This window comes from Dreissena polymorpha, chromosome 15, assembly GCF_020536995.1.
Source record: "Dreissena polymorpha isolate Duluth1 chromosome 15, UMN_Dpol_1.0, whole genome shotgun sequence".
NCBI classification, from domain to species: Eukaryota; Metazoa; Mollusca; class Bivalvia; order Myida; family Dreissenidae; genus Dreissena; species Dreissena polymorpha.
The window spans coordinates 16,395,241-16,415,947 of record NC_068369.1 but is presented as its reverse complement, the minus strand read 5'-3'; the positions used below and the strand labels follow the sequence as shown (position 1 = coordinate 16,415,947).

The following is a 20,707-nucleotide window of genomic DNA, read 5'->3' as shown; positions in this document are numbered from 1 at the left end:
CTACTCTTACCTGACATACCACAATAGACTCCACCCAAACCATCCCCTCCCCTCCCCCCCCTCCCCCCCTCCCCCCCCCCCTCCCCCCCCCTATTTTTTTTTTTTTTTTTTTTTTTTTTTTAAATCATCTCACAAATGACCACCACACCCTCACACTAATATACCCCCCCCAACCCCCACCCCCCCCCCAATTTTTTTTTTTTTTTTTTTTTTTTTTTTTTTTTTAAGATCATCTCACAAATTACCACCACACCCTCACACTATACCCCCCCCCCCCCATTTTTTTTTTTTAAAATGGTTATTGTTTGAAATACCGTCCAAACCATCGCACCCAAACCCCCCCCCCCCCCCCCCCCATCGCCCCCCCCAACCCCCCCCCCCCCTCCTGATTTATTTTATTTTATTTTTTTTTTCGCTTTTTTGGGAAGATAATGTAATAAATGTCCACAACCCCACACTTATACACCCCTCTTCCATCCACTCCTCCCTCCTTTGTGATTGAAAATGAGAGTCCCTTCACCTTTAAAAAGAAAATAGATGAGCGGTCTGCACCCGCAAGGCGGTGCTCTTGTTAATACATATTGTCACATTAATTCAGATGCTGTTTAAAGTCTTGTTTTCTTTTCAAGGCAGACACAGGAGCAAGAAATTAATCATTAATGTTACTTAAAAACATATAACATTAAAATTTTAAGTTAGCTGTAGAGTAATACAAGCCTATTTTTTTTAAGAAATACTTTTGAAGCTTATTGTGTTAATATGAAATTTTACCTTCATGTAGAGAACAAAACTATATCTCTCAGTGACTAACACAATCAAATTGGTCATAGTGACTGCTCATTGTGTTTCGAAGTTACATGATTACATGTTCTTATACTGAACTCACTTGCATGACTTTAATGGATGTAATCTAATTTCATTGTGAAGAATTGCCCATCTCCTTTTCTAAATCGTTTTATGTAACTAAACTACTGAATTATCGTATGTGTTCATCGCGATGTTTTACACCACTGTTATTCTACGTTATTTTATGCCAAATAAATAAACAAATAGACTCTAGGAACTTTTCTTTGTGTTGCTTATACGCTGTTGTGTTTATGTAGTTCATAAAATATATAAATAAAGAATGCTTTCATTGTCGTTTTATGTAACTGAAGTACTGAAATATCGTATGTGTTCATCACGTTGTTTTAGACTGTTATTCTACGTTATTGTATGTCAAATGAATAAATAGGTCAGAAAAAATATCTCTTTTTAGTTTTTTATTACTACTCTAGAGTCTAGACGTGATAAATATCCTCTTATTAAAATTATATAATGGTCATCAATTAAACTACTCAACAACTATTGTTCCGCTAGTATGGGGGCGAAACGACCAGGTGCGAAACGACCAGGGCGGAAACGTCTTGGGGGCGAAATAACTAGGGTGCGAAAAGACTTGGGCGCGAAACGTCTGTAAATCGGTACGGATCTGTACCTCTAGAATCTGGTTCTAGAGGTACAGATCCGTACCTCTAGAATCTGGTTCTAGAGGTAAGGATCCGTACCTCTAGAATCTGGTTCTAGAGGTACGGATCCGTACCTCTAGCCAAACCACTGGGGTTTTGCTACAAGTACGGACCTCCCGTTTTCACATATTGTGTGCCCTTTTTTCATAGTTAAATTGTTCCACACTTACGTAAGATCACAGGAGTTTGAAATTCTTTTCATAAAGCTAATCTTATAGCTAAATAATAAAAAATATACCCCTATATAGTATATAGACTACAGGAATGCAACACATCAGACCACGGACCAGCCCTTTTTCCAGTAAACACGGGAAATTACTGGACAAACAGGGTACCCTACATCGACCCATGGTCTAATAATCAAGAGGCCGGTGAAAGAAACTAGGAACACTGCTTACCGTGAACTACCTTCCTCTTAATTCACAATTATTTAACACTTTCCGCTCATCGTCGGATTCATTGCGTGTTGTTGTTGTTTTTTAGGTTAGATTGCACTCTACCAGCACGCAGTTGTTTACCGCCATCGGCAAAGCGATTTGAATGCAATAGCATTGATACTTTCTGAGAAAAGTGGACCTTTTAAGAAAAAAGAGGCCTCATTTTCTTATCTAGGTGTCTGATTTTTAAATTTGGCATACGGTATGAATCGCACAACTTTCGGACACGGACTGACTGTGACCTTGGTAGTCTACTAGAACCAAACCTTCTGCCGCTAGTCACGTGGATGTCGTCATAGACGAATTCGGCTTGGCTGTAACACATATTACTTGAATGTATTAACTTACCTTATGATATGTAAAGAATGTGATGACTAGTGACTGAAAAATGATATAGTTATTTTACAGTAAATAATAACGAACACACTTAGTAAATATCACCATAGCTTTAATGATTACTATACACGCAAATACTTTGCGAACATAATAGTATTCGTATTTGTGTACATAATGCATCATCAACATATAAAGTACATCCTGTCTAATAAAGCGATTATAGCCACTAAACAGTACATGTATATTAATGCATGGGTTTGAAATTTTATTCATAAAGCTAATGTAATTTCTATATAATAAAAATAGACCACTATATAGTCGGGGTCTAGTTTTTATTATTTAACAAAAATAGCACCCTCCCCTTATAGTCTCTATAGACTATATAGGCTAACTCCTGTGATATTATTATTGTCATATAATTTATTGTCTCTTTCGAGTGATATAATTCCAAGCACGATCAGACTCTTCCCTAGAACCGCTGATCGTTCAGCTTGGTTACACAGGCACTTAAACCAGATAGACACAATCGTAAGGTCTACATCATCGGACATTGTACTAATTAATTAAGCAACAAGTATGTTTTAATGCATACAGTAACGACACATCTAAACTGTCAGACACAAACTGATAACTAACTGCTGAGGTCGATCATTATAGTCTTTACTGGGATCTGGTCAGGTTCCAAGTAGTTTGACGATTAAACAATAATTCTTCTGAATTTTGAGAACTTGGGAAAAAAAACTTAAAACATAAATCTAAAGACATATTAGCAGACGACATGGAGTTGGTTAATACATGTATGACAACACACTGTGACATATGTATATACATTACGACGGGAATACAGGCTTTTTCCGCCCTATGCCACGGGTCCGAAATTCGGCCCCATTCCCAATGCAAATCTGGTTGTTTTTTTCCCAATTGAAAAAAAAATAATTCCCAATTCAAAAAAAAAAAAAAAAATTTTTTTTTTTTTACCCTTAAAATATATAAGTTGACCTGATCCGGTGTAGAAAATAGAAAGTATTGCATAATTAAATTATCTGTTGCCTTGAATTTGTTTTAAAAACTGTAAAATATGTAAATTATTATTTAAGAATTTCCTTATTTTGCTCAAAATCCGGCGCTTCGAGCGATTTTTTTCACCTCATAAAAGGCCATGCCTTTTCACCAAATTAAGATTAAAAAACCTGCACTTATCACACATGTTCATAATATTTTGTAAAATTTTAATAATAAGTTATCAAAATAGTCGTTATTTACCAGTTAACGGCTTCTTTGAAATATAAGAAACACTATTTATATGCAATAATTTTTCCCAATTGAGCCAATTTTGCGATTATTTTTTTTCCCAAAATGGGGGTTTTCACGACGCGAAATTCCCAAAATTCCAGTGTGGCGTTTTCCCAAAATGGAGCGGAAAAAGCCTGGAATAATAAACGGGACGATTGCACTTTACCTGTACGTAAAAAAGAATGGAAAAGCGTATAATATTATCGTTGCTAAGCACGCAACACCTAACACCTAACGCAACACCTAATAATCCTTTTTATCCTATTTCATTAGTATCGGGGGGCTACCGCCCCAAACCCCCACTTTACCGATAGTGGTAAACAACTGCGTTCCGGTAGAGTGCAATCTAGCCTAAAAAACAACAACACGCAATAGATCCGACGATGAGCGGAAAGTGTTAAATAATTGTGAATTAAGAGGAAGGTAGTTCACGGTAAGCAGTGATCCTAGTTTCTTTCACCGGCCTCTTGATTATTAGACCATGGGTCGATGTAGGATACCCTGTTTGTCCAGTAATTTCCCGTGTTTACTGGAAAAAGGGCGGGTCCGGGGTCTGATGCGTTGCATTCCTGTAGTCTACATGTATATACTATATAGGGGTATATTTTTTATTATTTAGCCATTAGATTAGCTTTATGGATAGAATTGCAAACTCCTGTGGTAAGATCAATAACAACAAAGTATATACCTTAATTTTAAATCAAATGCAATTTATCCGCTCGGCGGGACTTGTTTGTTTACATTGTTCAGGACAGCGATAATAACCGAGGAACACGTGTTATGGTTTATAGTATAATCTATTACTGCTAATGTAGTGAAAGCGTGGTCGTCTCATGGATAAGAGTACCTGCAGCCACTTCCTTAATTTTAATACAGTTCCCCATCTCTTGACTTCAGCTGCTGCTGATTTATCTGTAAAAGCCCTTATCCAAGATATCTGGGGGTTACCTTTATTCAAGCCTTGTAACTGCTTATAATGCTTTCATGCTCGCATCACATTGTGCATACATGCCAGAATTGTTCAGGTCCAAATCAGGTCATTCCATAAAAAATGTTGGGACATTGGCCAAAAAAATGGGAAACCTAAAACAACCAATCATGCAACCTTTGTAATAAGTATATGGCTTACAAAAACATATATTTTTTGGCCAATATTGGCGATAAATGTGTTTCAAGAATTTCATGAATGCAAACGTTCTCGAAACTTCTCCATTTTCTGAAGTCAACACACATGTACACTTTGTGGCTGACTCCATAAAGTGAAATGTGGGTCATCACTCATGCCTCTATTTGACATCCAATCGGGACATAGATGTCTTGTCTGGCATCTATGTCATTGTGGTAACGTGGGGGGGGGGAGGGGCTATTGCACAGATGATGGTGTTATTTTAGTGTTTGACAATTGCTTTACCTTGAACTCTGCAGGGCCCTCTTGTTTATTAATATTGTTAAATATATGCGCGCATCTTAAGATCTAAATATGAAGGTTTGTATTAAATACTATAATTGAAATCATCAAAAATGACAAACATTAATCAGTGCTCCAGCTAGGATTTGAAAAGGGCAGGGGGGCTTTTTATGTCCCCCACTATAGTAGTGGGGGACATATTGTTTTTGCCCTGTCTGTTGGTCTGTTGGTTGGTCTGTTGGTTGGTTGGTTGGTTGGTTGGTTGGTTGGTTTGCGCCAACTTTAACATTTGCAATAACTTTTGCAATATTGAAGATAGCAACTTGATATTTGGCATGCATATGTATCTCATGGAGCTGCACATTTTGAGTGGTGAAAGGTCAAGGTCATCCTTCAAGGTCAAAGGTCAAATATATGGGTCAAAATCGCTCATTTAATGTACACTTTTACAGTATTTCAATATTCAAGATAGCAACTTGATATTTGGCATGCATGTGTATCTCATGGAGCTGCACGTTTTGAGTGGTGAAAGGTCAAGGTCATCCTTCAAGGTCAGAGGTCAAATATATGTGGCCCAAATCGCTTATTTTATGAATACTTTTGCAATATTGAAGATAGCAACTTGATATTTGGCATGCATGTGTATCTCATGGAGCTGCACATTTTGAGTGGTGAAAGGTCAAGGTCATCCTTCAAGGTCAAATATATGGGTCCAAATTGCTCATGTAATGTCACTTCTGCAATATTGAAGCTAGCAATTTTATATTTGAAATGCATGTGTATCTCATGGAGCTGCACATTTTGAGTGGTGAAGGGTCAAGGTTAAGGTCATCCTTCAAGGTCAAACATCATATAGGGGTCAAGGTCATCCTTCAAGGTCAAACATCATATAGGGGGACATTGTGTTTCACAAACACATCTTGTTTGTCAAAAGGTCACTTTCGACGCGCAGTATTTTGTCGAAAGGGCACTTTCGAGTAAGCAAGTGTTTCTGGAATGCTTCTTGATGCATGTTAATTTATATGTTATTAATAATTGTTAGAATATATTATTCCCATTATTATTAAACCATTCAAATATAATGTCTACAATGAGGATAAAATTTATTACAATGTAATAAGAGATTTATTAATTATCATATGAAAAAAAAACAAATTAAGGGCAGCGGGATCCTAGGAAGGGCATGGCGGAGGTTTGGAAGGGCTGGGCGGGGGCCCTTCAATTTAGGCCTAGCTGGAGCACTGTTGATATTATCATGCAAAATACGTTGTTACGTCTGTGCAGTGTATGTTGTTTTTTGAAATTTTGCTAATCTTTGGGTATTTGTGCATGTTAATCATCCGTGTTTATGGTTTATTGTCTTTTCATTTAATTTGCAGTTGAGTTAGCACATCTAACAAGATTGACCTTGACACATAACAAGATCACAAGTAAGTTGTTTACAAATTTTAACGATTCATTGTATTATACAAAATTAAGGACTGCTCAGTCTAATCAGGGACGACACTTTGCACTTTTTGTGTATTTTGTTGTTTTAAATAAGTCTCTTTAAAACAAAAATCTTGTATAGGTGGAAAGTGTTGTCCCTTATTAGCCTGTGCAGACTGCATTAAGTCCCAAACTATGAATTTTGATAATGATTATTAAGTCTACAGCGATATTTTTCCTCCTTTATCAAGTACAAGTCCTATAAAAGGTACTTTCCCAATTGAAAAAAAAACTACAAAATTCCCAATGGCCTTCCAAAAAATTCCCAAACGGAAGGATTATTTCGTCAAACTTTGTTCAAAAGTGCATTATCTGCACGTGAACATATTAAAAGAGAACTGAAACCGAACATTTAAAGCCAAAATGCTTGTAAATGAAGATTTGAATTGGTATGTGCAATTTACATGTATATAGTTATTATACCAAGCGATTAAAAAGACTCATTATTCTCAATCTGAAAATTTCACACACAATTTTTTCAAATATCAGGGGTTTTCAAGCTAATTTTTCCTAATTTGGTACCAGTACTTTTCCCAATGGGGATAAAAATAAAAGGTCTATCATTGTTACTATTTTATACCATTGACGACACGTGATTGCAGATATACCATCATCACTCACCAACTTGTACAATCTGGAGTTCCTGAACTGTTTCAACAATCATATCAAGGTATAGTGTATTTTTTGTTCAAAATCGAGGTTGGTACATGTATCTGGCCTCATGCCCAATGGAAAAAGTATATATTTTTCCCAAATGGGACCTGCAAATTAAATTGAGGGTTTCAAAAAAAAAATCTACAAATTTAACTTTATTAAATTTAACTTTTAAAACACTTTAATTCTCAATTTGAATCATTTGTTAGCAAAAAAACAACAATACTAATTTCCCAATTTTGGTCAAAATGTTGTGATTTTTCCAATTCCACTGGGGGCCCGGCCCGATTCCCTGAATGGTGAAAAAAAACACTGTCAAGGTAAAGCACCAATGAAATAAAGATTTTGAAACTGAGATAACAAGCATTGGAAGAATACACAAGAACTCCAAAATTAATTTTTGTGGATTTAGTGGTTTGTGACCGATCCATGACTTTAAGACAAATACATAAGAAAAATAATAAAGCAGATTTTTTGTTTATATATAATTTTTGTTCCAAAATCAAAAATACACAAATTTATGTGTTCACAAAAACGACAATTTTGAAATTTACATAAGGGAAATATATTGATCATAATTGTAAATTATGTAAATTTGTAGAAGCTTTAAAGTGCTATTAAACTTGAACTTTACGTAAGATCTTAAAAAAGACAGTATCCTGGTGTTATTGCCGTTTTGAATCCACGTTTGAAGGGAAATATAAAGCAGAATATGTTTTAATCGTTGCTCAAATTTATGGTATATATTGAAATAATCCTAAAAGTAACCTACTTGCATTGCAAAAAATACTGTCATTTTTAGCTCGGCTGTTTTCAGAGAAAACCCGAGGTATTGTCATAGCCAGGTCGTCCACCATCCGCGTCGTGCTAAAACCTTGACATTTGTCTCTAAAATCAAAGTGCTTCCACCTACAACTTTGAAACTTCATATGTAGGTGCACCTTGATGAATTCTACACGCCACACCCATTTTTGGGTCAATAGGTCAAAGGTCAAAGTCAATGTGACCTCTTAAAAAAAATCAAAAAAATCTGACAATCTTTCTTTTATTCAAAACTGCACTTGCAGCCAAGCGTTGGCACCAGTTATGCGGTGCTCTTGTTTAGTGTTGTTTTGTTGAATATTTTGATGTTTTGGGTTACAGGAAATACATCCAAATATCAGCAGCATGACAAAATTGAAGACCTTGAATCTGGGGTAAGCATATTCACTGATTTTTAGCTGGACTATTATATATGAAATATATATAGTGGAGCTATCATACTCACCCCGGCTTCAGCGTTTACCCCAAATATTTTCTATGTCCCTTGACATATTGCTTTCATATTTTGCATACTTGTTTACCAACATGACCCCAACCTATAAAGAAGAGCAGACAACTCTAACAAGCATTTTGTCATAATTATGGCCCCCTTTTCACTTAGAATATGCAGGAAATGTTAACGTTTGCGTACTACCCCAACTATTTTCAATGTCCCTTGACATATTGCTTTCATATTTTGCATACTTGTTAACCATCATGACCCCACCCAACCTATAAACAAAAGCAGACAACTGTATCAAGCATTTTGACATAATTATTGCCCCTTTTATACTTATAATATGCATATTATTGATAAATCTATGTTAAAGGTTGCGTACTACCCCAAATATTTCCTATATCCTTTGACATATTGCTTTTATATTTTGCATACTTGTTAACCAACATGACCCCAACCTATAAACAAGAGCAGACCACTGTATCAAGAATTTTGACATAACTATGGCCCCTTTTACACTTAGATAATTGAACATTTTGCTTAAATTGCCATAACTTCTTTATTTATGATCACATTTTATTATCACTTTGACAAAACAACTCTTACAGTACAGCCAAAGCGGAACAAACGTATTTCGCGATCCGCGGCGGCAAGGCGAAACGAGTCGATGCCGCGTCAGTCGTTGAAGCCGCGTCAGTATGCGGCGGCAAGTCGCATTTCGCCGCGAAACTTCGCATCTGTCCGCCGAGGCATGCCGTGATCCGCGACATGATGCCGAGCCGATGCGCATCATGAAATAAAAAATCTTTCTAAAATTATTAGTTACATGTAGTTAACAAATTTTGAAAGAACAATTATAATAATAATTAAAATCATAATAAATTTATTGTGCGCGGATTGTATTAGCATATACATGTAAGCATAGTTAATGTGTCTGGCCAATTATTAAGTTTGTTTCCCGCCCGTAGCGTATGTATTTCACACATAAACAAGGTCACGTAATTATGTTTTCACACATACAAGTGGTCAAGGCTCCAGCATATGGTGGATTTATAAATTAATTGCATGTTGATTCCGCTATTATATTTTAGCTGAGAAAATTAGCAGTTTGAAGCCACATCAATAATCAAGACGGTGACGACGTATTTGTGGTTTTGTTAATTATCAGCTTATTATAACTATTGTTTGAATATGCGTATATAAACACGTTTTATTTTTTTCATATTATACAGTTATTATCGCTACTAATTACCCGATAATCCCGTATATTCCAGTTTTAAAGCAAATGCTGGTAAATATTTACGATACACAAACATTCTCGACATTTCCTTAAGTATCAAATACATTTTGGCATTTGTTACTATTTATAGAGATGATGAAATAACGTTTAATCGGGGCGTTTTTTTTCTCCACTGAACACGCGATTTACGCCTGACGTGATGTTCATGTATTTAAACAACACAAAATACACCCAAACTTTCCAAACGACGTTCTACATGTCTGCATAATTTTCGCGCGCTTTTTATGAAACAAAGGATATTTTAGCACTGTTTATTTGACGCTAGAATTTGCCAAAGGACGCGTGAGCATTAAAATTCTGAAGTGTGTTTCGGATTACAAATTTAATAATGATAATCGAACGAAACATAAACAGTTGCTCGTAATTAATTCTACGCTACACATACATGTATGTACATGTAGGTGGATATCTTTTCACTCGATCCAACGCATACGTATGCGGCGGATTTACTCCGCGAAAGTACGCGAGGTTAATACAGACTCGGCGTCGTTGCGCGGATCGATGCCGAGTGCCACGGCGATACGCCGCGTGAACACACGATTCGGCCGCCGCGGACTAATAATCTGGCCGTGGCGTAGCCGCGGATTATGTTTGGGCCGCTTTGGCTGTACTGTACCTGAATACCACAATGGATTCCACCCAAACTCCCTCCCCCCCCCCCCCAACCCTCCCCCTAATTTTTCTTGTTAAACATCATCTAATAAATTACCACACCCCACAGTATACCCCCCTCTCACCACCCGCCCCCCCCCCCCAAAAAAAAAAATCCAAAAATTTGTTTTTCCTTTTTTTATTTCTGAAAGATCGTCTAATAAATTACCACACCACACATTATACCCCCTCTCAACCCCCCCACCCAAGTTGTTTTTTTTTTTTTCCTTTTTTTATTTTTGGAAGATCATCTAATAAATTATTGAATTTGAACAATTTCCCCATGATGGCTTACGTTATACTGTCAAGCCTTCGAATATTCGAGCGCGCTGTCCTCTGACAGCTCTTGTTATTTTATTCTTTCATGTGGTTAATATCACATCAGTGATTTAAAATTGGTATTTCACTTTTTTAAACATTGAAAAACATGATATATGACAGGTTTTTTGCTACATATAAAAGTCCGTAAAACGGACTCGATCCCAAAGCAAACTGATCCGAAAAATATATAACTATAATTTATAAATGGACAGAAAGAGACCTGTTGTTTCAATATTTGTTGATATAAAAATCCAAATTTTGTCATCGTTTTTGTTGATAAAAAATTCCCAAATTTGTCACCTATATCAATAACAAAGCCCAATTTGACCTGTCTCCTTTTCCCAAAATGGCTAGAAAAATCCCTGTATGAATATCATATGATGATTTTAATTGTTTTACTGTTACAACTTTTCTCTGGTGTGACAGATCTAGCCCTTTGTTAACCAAACTTTGTATTTGAATTGAATGTCTATCTCACTTGACAATTAATATTAATTTTCTAAGTTACTTTTGATATGCAATGAAGAGACTAAGATATGATGTCCAAATGTCAACACAGACATTAAACAAAATTTTAGTATTTAATGCATTGTAAATCATGTTTCACATGATATTTTACCTGATGTTTTACATTACCATATAACCCACTTCAGCATGAATCGCTTGTGCACATTGCCCCGAGGGTTTGGTGCGTTTCCTGTCTTAGAAGTGTTGGATCTGACATACAATAATCTCAACGAGACAAGTCTGCCACAGAACTTCTTTCAACTTGGTAAGTTCAATCAAATACTTTCCAGATAATGCTGGCACCTTCCGCTTATACTGGATTTTTGTTCAGTAGAGTTTCCTTGAAATCATAACAGAGATTTTTATGCCCCCGAAGGAGGGCATATAGTGATCGCTCTGTCTGTTCGATTGTCCGTCACACTTTGCTCATAACTTTTCTATGTCACTTCTGATGTAACCTTCATATTTGGTATGCATGTGTATATGGACAAGGCCTTTCCATATGCACACAAATTTTGACCCCCTTGACCTTGAACTTAGGATCCGCGTTAAGGTTTCGAAAAATACTAATAACTTCTATCAAAGCGTTTATCGGGGGCATATGTCATCCTATGGAGACAGCTCTTGTTTTCCTTCTTTATAAAGTACCGGACAACTGCACTTTCCCAATTAGAAACAATCTACAAGTTTACCAATTGCTGTCCAAAAGATTCCAAATTGAATGTTTAAAACAAAAATTATTATTGTTTTTTGGTTACATTTAATGTGACAGTTAGTCAGTTTCCCTTTGAAGCTGTATGGCTAGAACCTTAGTATATATAATATAGTATTGACAACGCTAAGTTATCAATTTAAAAGTATTTGGAAGCAAAAAAATCATATACACCAATTTCCAAATAGGAAGACTTTGAGATGGGTATTTTCCGAATTTTAGGGTTTTGGCACACATTTTTCAATTGGGCTGGTACTGGTACTTTTCCTAATTGGGCAAAAAAATCGGTGGAAACAATCTTTAAGAGCGGAAAGTGTGGTCCCTGTTCCGCCTGATCTGCTCATTGGTTATTTGGGACAACTTAGTGCACATTTGTTAAGCCGCGTTTTCTCAGAGCGATGTTCCATTAACCCTTTACCACTTAGAAACGTAATTTTAAACATTTGTAGTCCCTTACAAAGTTAAATTTGATTTGAAAGGCCTTTCTAACTAGGTTTAAGTTTTAAAGGCTTCATTTCCAAGTTACTCGCAGGCTGTTTCGGTTTTATGCTGTTTGCACATGGCCATTTTCACTGTGCTTCCGAATGGGAAAGGGTTAAAACTTATATGAACTAAAATGAAAGTTTTACAGCTGGCAAAGGTCAAACTTGCTATAACCCTTTGCATGCTGGGAAATTTGTCGTCTGCTAAAATTTCGTCTGCTGAATTTTTAAAAATAAGCATATTCTTTGATTTTTTCAAAGAATACTATCAGAATAGCAAAAAGTTTGATCCTGATGAGACGCCACGTTCTGTGGCGTCTCATCTGGATCCAAATTGTTTGCAAAGGCCTTCAAAATTGGGTTCCAGAACTGAAAGAGATAAAGTTATAGGAGGGTTGCAGGAGCATGAGCTCTTCAAAATACAGACAGTACTGGTAGCAAACTCAAGTCTGCCTCAATTTCAATTTGCTTCATTTCAATTGAGTAAATATAAAAAGGTTCAAACTATCAGAACAAATGACAATTGTAACTGTTATTGTGCCCCCCTTCGATAAAGAGGGGGTATATTGTTTTGCACATGTCGGTCGGTGGGTCCACCAGATGGTTTCCGGTTGATAACTCAAGAAAGCCTAGGATCATGAAACTTCATAGGTACATTGATCATGAGTGGCAGATGACCATTATTGATTTTCAGGTCACTAGGTCAAAGGTCAAGGCCACAGTGACTCGAAATAGTAAAATGGTTTCCGGATGATAACTCAAGAATGCTTACGCCTAGGATCATGAAACTTCATAGGTATATTGATCAAGACTGGCAGATGACCCCTATTGATTTTCAGGTCACTAGGTCAAAGGTCAAGGTCACAGTGACACAAAAAGTATTCACACAATGGCTGCCACTACAACTGACAGCCCATATGGGGGGCATGCATGTTTTACAAACAGCCCTTGTTTTTACTATAGTCAAATATCATTATGATAACGAGGAAAAATAAAAAATAATAAAAGGTACCCTGTCCTGGGGAAAGAACCTGAGAACATTGATTGAAGTCCTGTAGTTTTAACCCTTTACCAGTTAGATACATATTTTCACGCATTTGTAGTCCCTTAGAAAAATATATTTAATTTAATACCTTTCTTACTAGATTCAAGTTTTTGAGACTTCATTTCCAAACCTTAGATACTTATGAGCAGAAAACAGCATAAAACCTGAACAGACTGCAAGTTACTCGCAGGCTGTTCTGGTTTTATGCTGTTTGCACAAAGCCAGTTTCACTTTGCTTTTGAATTTGTAAGATAGTTTAAACGGTATATTGGGAATACACACTTTTGCTAAATAATTCATGAAAGCGTTACAAATGCTTTATTATTTTTTTCCATTTCTGATTAATGATTATCAGTTTTAACAAATATTTACTTTTGTACATTTTTCTTAGTAAGGAGTGTGATTTTGCTTATATAAGGCATAAAGTATTTTTTAATCAATTGTCACTTGACCAAACTGTGAACAAGTTCTTTCATGCTGAAGACAGATAACTATATATGACCTACTTGATTCAAATATCCAGTTTAGGCAGAAAGCTTAGCCCCTGGGACGACACTTAACGAATATGCATTAAGCCTGGTTGTCCCGTAGGGAGACTCGAATCATCAGATTTTACATACACAACAAATTATCAGCTGTTTACAAAGCAAGAAAGTGATTACCTTTCATCTGGTATTAATTTTCTCTCTATCTCTCGACTTTACTTCCTGTAGAATTTCTAGGCGGAACACAAAATAACAGCTTCTGCTAAGAAAATTTTAAGCGAGTAAGTTCAAGATATAGAGCGAATATTAATACGTAATAAACGCTAATCACTTTCTTGCTGTTGTGGCTGGAAAGTGAGTGGCATTTAAAAAAAAAAAAAATATACATATATATATATGTAATAAACGGGTTGAAACAGCGAAAAATACCTGTCTTGGTATGGACGTTGCCATCTTGACAATCACGTGATTAGCCCTCAGTTTTAATGTGATTTAAAGTTTGTCAAAATGCTCGTATCCCATTTTCAGATTCTCTCCGGGCTCTTTATTTGGGTGACAATGACTTTGAGACCTTGCCACCCGAGATCGGCAGACTGAAGAATCTCCAAATTGTAAGTGTGCTTTAACTCTTTCAGTGCGGGAACCGAATTTTGAAGGCCTTTGCAAACAGTTTGGATCCAGTAGAGACGCCACAGAACGTGGCGTCTCATCTGGATCCAAACTGTTTGCTTTTCGGATAGTATTCTTTGAAAAAAAATTGAAGAAAATGCTATTTTTAGAAATTGAGCAGACGACAAATTTCCCAGCATGCAAAGGGTTAAGTGTTGTTCAAGATGAGCCTATGGATTCTGCTTGTATGATGTTTTTCATTTAACCCTTTACCACTTAGAAACGTATTTTCATGTTCCTATAGAATAGTCCCATAGAAAGTTAAATTTAATTGAATTCCTTTCTTTCTAGATTTTAAGTTTTAAAGGCTTCATTTCCAACCCTTAGATATTTATGAGTAGCAAACAGCATAAAACCTGAACAGACTGAGAGTTACTCGCAGGCTGTTCTGGTTTTATGCTGTTTGCAAATAGCCATTTTCACTTTGTGTCTTAGTGGGAATGGGTTAATGGAAGTCTCATCTTAGCAAAAATCCAGATTAGGTGGAAAGTGTTGCACAGGCTAATCTGGGAAGTTGTTCCAGAGCACGGCCTGTACGGCTCGTTTCTATTTATAGCAGTTTAAGAGCAAAAAATAATTATCCGTATTCATTCATTTAAAGTGACATTATGGGCATTTTTCACTGTTGAATTGAGCTGAAAAGAATCAACAGGTCAAAAAATTTTAGTTAAAATGTGGTAACTGACCAATTATCTACAACTCATCTTGCTACCAGTTGTTTATAAAAAATATATATTATTTTCGTTATTTTACGTGACTCACCCAGTCCTCTAAGCCGAAATGATCCATAAAACAAAATTGTGTCTTTGTGTCGTATGAACGAATCTGCATGAAAACTACATTTAGACTAACATCGTACATCGAATCATTTCTGTCGTCAGTTGTCAAAACGGAAGTACGGTTGATATTCAAATGGATTATTTTTCTCTTTACGGGATATTGTTTAAATATGTTAATGCTGCATTAACAAATATGAAGTGAAAACACCAAAAATAAACAAGGGTTGCAATAGACACCTATATACTGTTAGATGCCCATAATATCACTTTAAATGAAATATTTATTTTAAAAAGTTAAAGTTATGGTACAAAAATGTTGTTGTTTGAATGAAATATCACACTTTTAACAAAGTAAAGTGAAAATGAATCAACTTCATGCTTGTAAGTTTATGATGTGTAGAAGTATATAATGTTCACGCATTTACATTGGGCGCCATAAAATTGTGTTGTTTTTCAAAAAATGATTTGTACGTGGACACGTAAATTGGGGTGTTTTTTATTTGGTTTTTTATTTTGGAAATTTGCAGTGTTCATTTTCCCATGTGCTTAAGTCAAATTTATGGATTGTTCAATCCACAAAATCAATGAAAATTAATGTCCCATATATAACTATTATTTAGCTGTTCCATGCAGGATCATTTTCATTTTGATTGCAAAGTTTACACAATATCAATTTCACAACTGCAACTGTAATCGGTTTGTAAGCGTTTTTGTTACATGTAGCCAGTCACTCGGGCAGTGTTTGTTTTCATTCAAAATTGGGTCCGGTAATCGGCCCCATTCTAAATGGAAAAAAGTATATATTTTTCCAATATGGGAGCTAAAATTTCAATATTGAATGAAAGTTAGGGAAGGTTAATTGACTGCCCTGATATGAATAAAAGTAAGGTAAGGTTAATTGACTGCCCTGATATGAATGAAAGTATGGGAAGGTTAATTGACTGCCCTGATATGAATGAAAGTCTGGGTAGATTAATTGACTGCCCTGATATGAAAAGGATGGGTAGGTTTATTGACTGCTGTGATATGAATGAATGTCTGAGACAGTTTATTGACTGCCCTGATATGAAAAGTATGGGAAGGTTAATTGACTGCCGTGATATGAATGAAAGTCTGGGTAGGTTAATTGACTGCCCTGATATGAATAAAAGTCTGGGTAGGTTAATTGACTGCCCTGATATGAATGAAAGTCTGGGTAGGTTAATTGACTGCCCTGATATGAATGAAAGTCTGGGTAGGTTAATTGACTGCCCTGATATGAATGAAGGGGTTAATTGACTACCCTGATATGAATGAATGTTTGGGTAGGTTAATTGACTGCTCTGATATGAATGAAAGTCTGGGTAGGTTAATTGACTGCTCTGATATGAATGAAGGGGTTAATTGACTGCCCTGATAGGATTGTGAGGAGCTTAACTGATGGCCAATACATTACATGTATAATTATGATTAAAATACTTCAAGAATTCCAAACTATTTATTGCTGGTTTCCAGTTGGTTGTACGTGAAAACGATCTGGTCTCGTTACCGAGGGAGGTGGGCGACTTGATACGCCTGAGAGAGCTTCACATCCAGGGCAACAGACTGACTGTGCTTCCTCCAGAAATAGGTATCAGCATGGTGTATTTTTTCACAATTTTCAGAATGGGGCCGGGTCCCTTTGGATTGAGAAAATCGCGGCGTTTTGATAAAATTGGGAAATCAGTGTTGTTGTTTTTTGCTAACAAATGCTTCAAAATTGATATTAAAAATGTTTTCAATATTATATTTATCAAGGAGTAAGGTTCAACTTAAAGAGCTGGATGGGAGATGAACTTAATGTTGAAATCTATAAAAAAAGATTGAAACCTCAAAGGAAGCAAAAAAACAACAACACTGACTGTCACTAGAATTGTATGGGTGCAAAAAAACGTATCAGAGGTCACTCAAATTGTATGGGTCCAGAAATAGGTATCAGGGGTCACTAGAATTACATGGGTCCAGAAATAGGTATCAGGGGTCACTAGAATTGCATGGGTCAAGAAATAGGTATCAGGGGTCACTAGAATTGCATGGGTCCAGAAATAGGTAACAGGGGTCACTAGAATTGCATGGGTCCAGAAATAGGTATCAGGGGTCACTAGAATTGCATGGGTCCTGAAATAAGTATCAGGGGTCACTAGAATTGCATGGGTCCAGAAATAGGTATCAGGGGTCACTAGAATTGCATGGGTCCAGAAATAGGTATCAGGGGTCACTAGAATTGCATGGGTCCAGAAATAGGTATCAGGGGTCACTAGAATTGCATGGGTCCAGAAATAGGTATCAGGGGTCACTAGAATTGCATACATTGTAGATCCAGAAATAGGCATCAAGGGTCACTAGAATTTCATGGGTCCAGAAATAGGTATCCAGAGTCACTAGAATTGTATGGATCCTGAAATAGGTATCAGGGGTCATTAGAATTGCATACATTGTAGATCCAGAAATAGGTATCAGGGGTCACTAGAATTGTATGGGTCCAGATATAGGTATAAGGGGTCACTAGAATTGCATGGGTCCAAAAATAGGTATTATGGGTCTTTAGAATTGTATGGGTCCAGAAAAAGGTATCAGGGGTCAATAGAATTGTATGGGTCCAGAAATAGGTATCAGGGGTCACTAGAATTTGCATGGTTCCAGAAATAGGTATCAGGGGTCACTAGAATTGTATGGGTGAAACTATTCAGTTTTGAAATGTTTTTCGCGCTGGGAAAACTAGGCTTAATGCATTCTGCATAGGCTAATCAAGGACAACACTTTCCGCTTTTATAGAATTTTTCGTTTAAAGGAAGTCTCTTCTAAACGAAAATCTAGTTCAGAGGGAAGTGTTGTCTCTAATTAATCTGTGACAACACCTTATGCAAATGCCTGGAGCTCAGCTTTCTAAGAAGGAGGCTCAAATTATTATGTTGAAAACTGTGTTAGTATTTCTTAACTTTAACCTATGAAGTGGTTGTCAGACTTTTGAAAGAGGTTTCTACAGATACTGTTATATCACATGCTACTAACTGTTATTTATGTTATGTAGCCATTACGGTTATTTTTATGACCCCGGTAGGGTGGCATATAGCAGTTGAACTGTCCGTCAGTATGTCAATATGTCAGTCAGTCCGTCCGTCCGTCCGCAAAAAAAAGGTCAAGGTCATCCTTCAAGGTCAAATTTCAAATTTATGGCGTCTGTCCGTCCGAAAACATTAACATTGGCCATAACTTTTTTAATATTGAAGATAGCAACTTGATATTTGGCATGCATGTGTATCTCATGAAGCTGCACATTTTGAGTGGTGGAAGTTCAAGGTCAAGGTCATGCTTCAAGGTCAAGGTTATCCTTCAAGGTCAAAGGTCAAAAAAATAAAAAAGTGGCGTTCTCATGAAGCTGCACATTTTGAGTGGTGGAAAATCAAGGTCAAGGTCATGCTTCAAGGTCAAGGTTATTCTTCAAGGTCAAAGATCAAATAAATAATTTGAAAGCTGCGTTCTCATGAAGCTGCAAATTTTGAGTGGTGGAAGTTCAAGGTCATCCTTCAAGGTCAAGGTCATCCTTCAAGGTCAAAGGTAAAAAAAAAAATCAAAGCGGCGTTCTCATAAAGCTGCACATTTTGAGTGGTGGAAGTTCAAGGTCAAGGTCATCCTTCAAGGTCAAAGGTCAAAAAAAAATAAAAATAAAATTCAAAGCGGCGCAATTAGGGGGCATTGTGTTTCTGACAAACACATCTCTTGTTATTTTAATCATGTTTAATTTAGCTTTTTAGTATTTTCATTGTCTACACTCAAAACTGACTGTGCGGTTAACTGAGAACAATGGTCAACTACAGACAGCTTGGTTTGTTTGTTTGGATTCAGAGCCCCAATGAAAATCACTATATTACACTTGAGAATAAAGGTCAGCTGTCCATAACGGCAAAGGGCCAGTATATTTCACAAAGTCAATAGATCTTTATCGCTGATAAGGTGTATAAAAAACCACTAAGCTGGCGTGTGTTGTTATAAGAAGGCGATTAAAGGATTAGTGATCGTCTTTTTAGGAAAAACAGACATTCAATTTCAACTTTTGTAACAAACAAAATAATTTTTAACAAGATTTGGGCATCTTTTTCGTTGAATGAGAACGCTACAGTTATACCGTACTTTCGTTTTATGACAGAGAATCTGCTTTGTATACTTGTTCGGACCTGATGTCAATGACACGTGACAATCTTTATTTTAAAATATCTCCCAATTAATGTAATACAAACTGACAGATATACTGAAGGAACGAGATGAATGAGTAAACAACAATACAATCGTTGATAAAGTCATAGATTAAGTTTATTAATTTTTTTAATAGGTATGAAATTAAATCAATTTATAAGATAGTATTTTGTATTATTTAATAGAAGTTATTTATGTTATTATGCTTAGTTATAGGCAATTAGCCTTTGTTTTACACTAAGTGCGAACAACTGGGTGGGGTAACTACGTAGCAATACTACCAACTGACCAATCATCTAAAAAGTGGTTATCAGAGAACAGCGGTCACTTGTCGACAACTGTGACTTAGGCAATTTCCCTTGACTGACCGCTGTTCTCAGTTTTGACTGTACTTTTTGTTTTACTTAACAATCGTGTTTCTTTATTTTTCTGAAACTATTTTTTCAATGTCATTTGGCGTCACGCAATTTATGGGAACTACTCTTCCATTCTATCATCATGTTTAATTAATTTTCTTTTGCTAATTTTTTTAATGTGATGAAAAAAGAAGTGAAAAACAGTGATCATCTTCATGATGTTTATTAGTTTTCTTTGCTAATTTTTTTAATGAGATGAAAAAGAAGTGAAAAACAGTGAGAATCTTTCCTGACAATGTATAGATTCATTTTCAGGGAAGATACTCACTGTTTTTATGGAATTGCTCATTTTTTGGAAGGTCTCTTCTAAACAAAAATCCAGTGTTAGCTGAAAATGCAGTCCCTGATTAGCATTTGCAGACTTCACAGGCTTATCTGGGACGACACTTAGCACACATGTATTAAGCCCAGCTTTTCCAAAATAAGGCTCTTATGAAGGTTGTTCAAATGTCAACAATCCATTTTCAGGCAACCTGGACCTGGTTGGATCCCGGCAGGTTTTCCGTGGAGAGAACAACCCCTGGGTGACGCCCATAGCTGACCAGTACCAGGTCGGGGTGTCCCATGTCTTTGACTACATCCGATCTGAGACCTACAAATTGTGAGTGCCTTGAAGATTGTATGTGCCTGGTTTCGGGAAAACTGGGCTTATTGCATGTGCGTGAAGTGTCTTTCCAGATAAGCCTATCCAGTGTGCACAGGCTAATCATGGTTGACCCTTTCCGCTTTAATGGAATTTTTGGTTT

General features: G+C 36.4%; 1 protein-coding gene across 1 annotated transcript in view; it reads left to right on the top strand.

Annotated features, from left to right (window-relative positions):
- LOC127861019 (ras suppressor protein 1-like) overlaps nucleotides 1–20,707 on the top strand; it is a 35,205-nt gene that overhangs the window by 8,725 nt on the left and 5,773 nt on the right. The window contains exons 2-8 of the mRNA XM_052399381.1: nucleotides 6,362–6,412; nucleotides 7,073–7,140; nucleotides 8,268–8,320; nucleotides 11,308–11,426; nucleotides 14,414–14,496; nucleotides 16,828–16,942; nucleotides 20,430–20,562. Coding sequence (XP_052255341.1) covers nucleotides 6,362–6,412; nucleotides 7,073–7,140; nucleotides 8,268–8,320; nucleotides 11,308–11,426; nucleotides 14,414–14,496; nucleotides 16,828–16,942; nucleotides 20,430–20,562 — 622 coding nt within the window. The remainder of the gene's footprint in view (nucleotides 1–6,361; nucleotides 6,413–7,072; nucleotides 7,141–8,267; nucleotides 8,321–11,307; nucleotides 11,427–14,413; nucleotides 14,497–16,827; nucleotides 16,943–20,429; nucleotides 20,563–20,707) is intronic.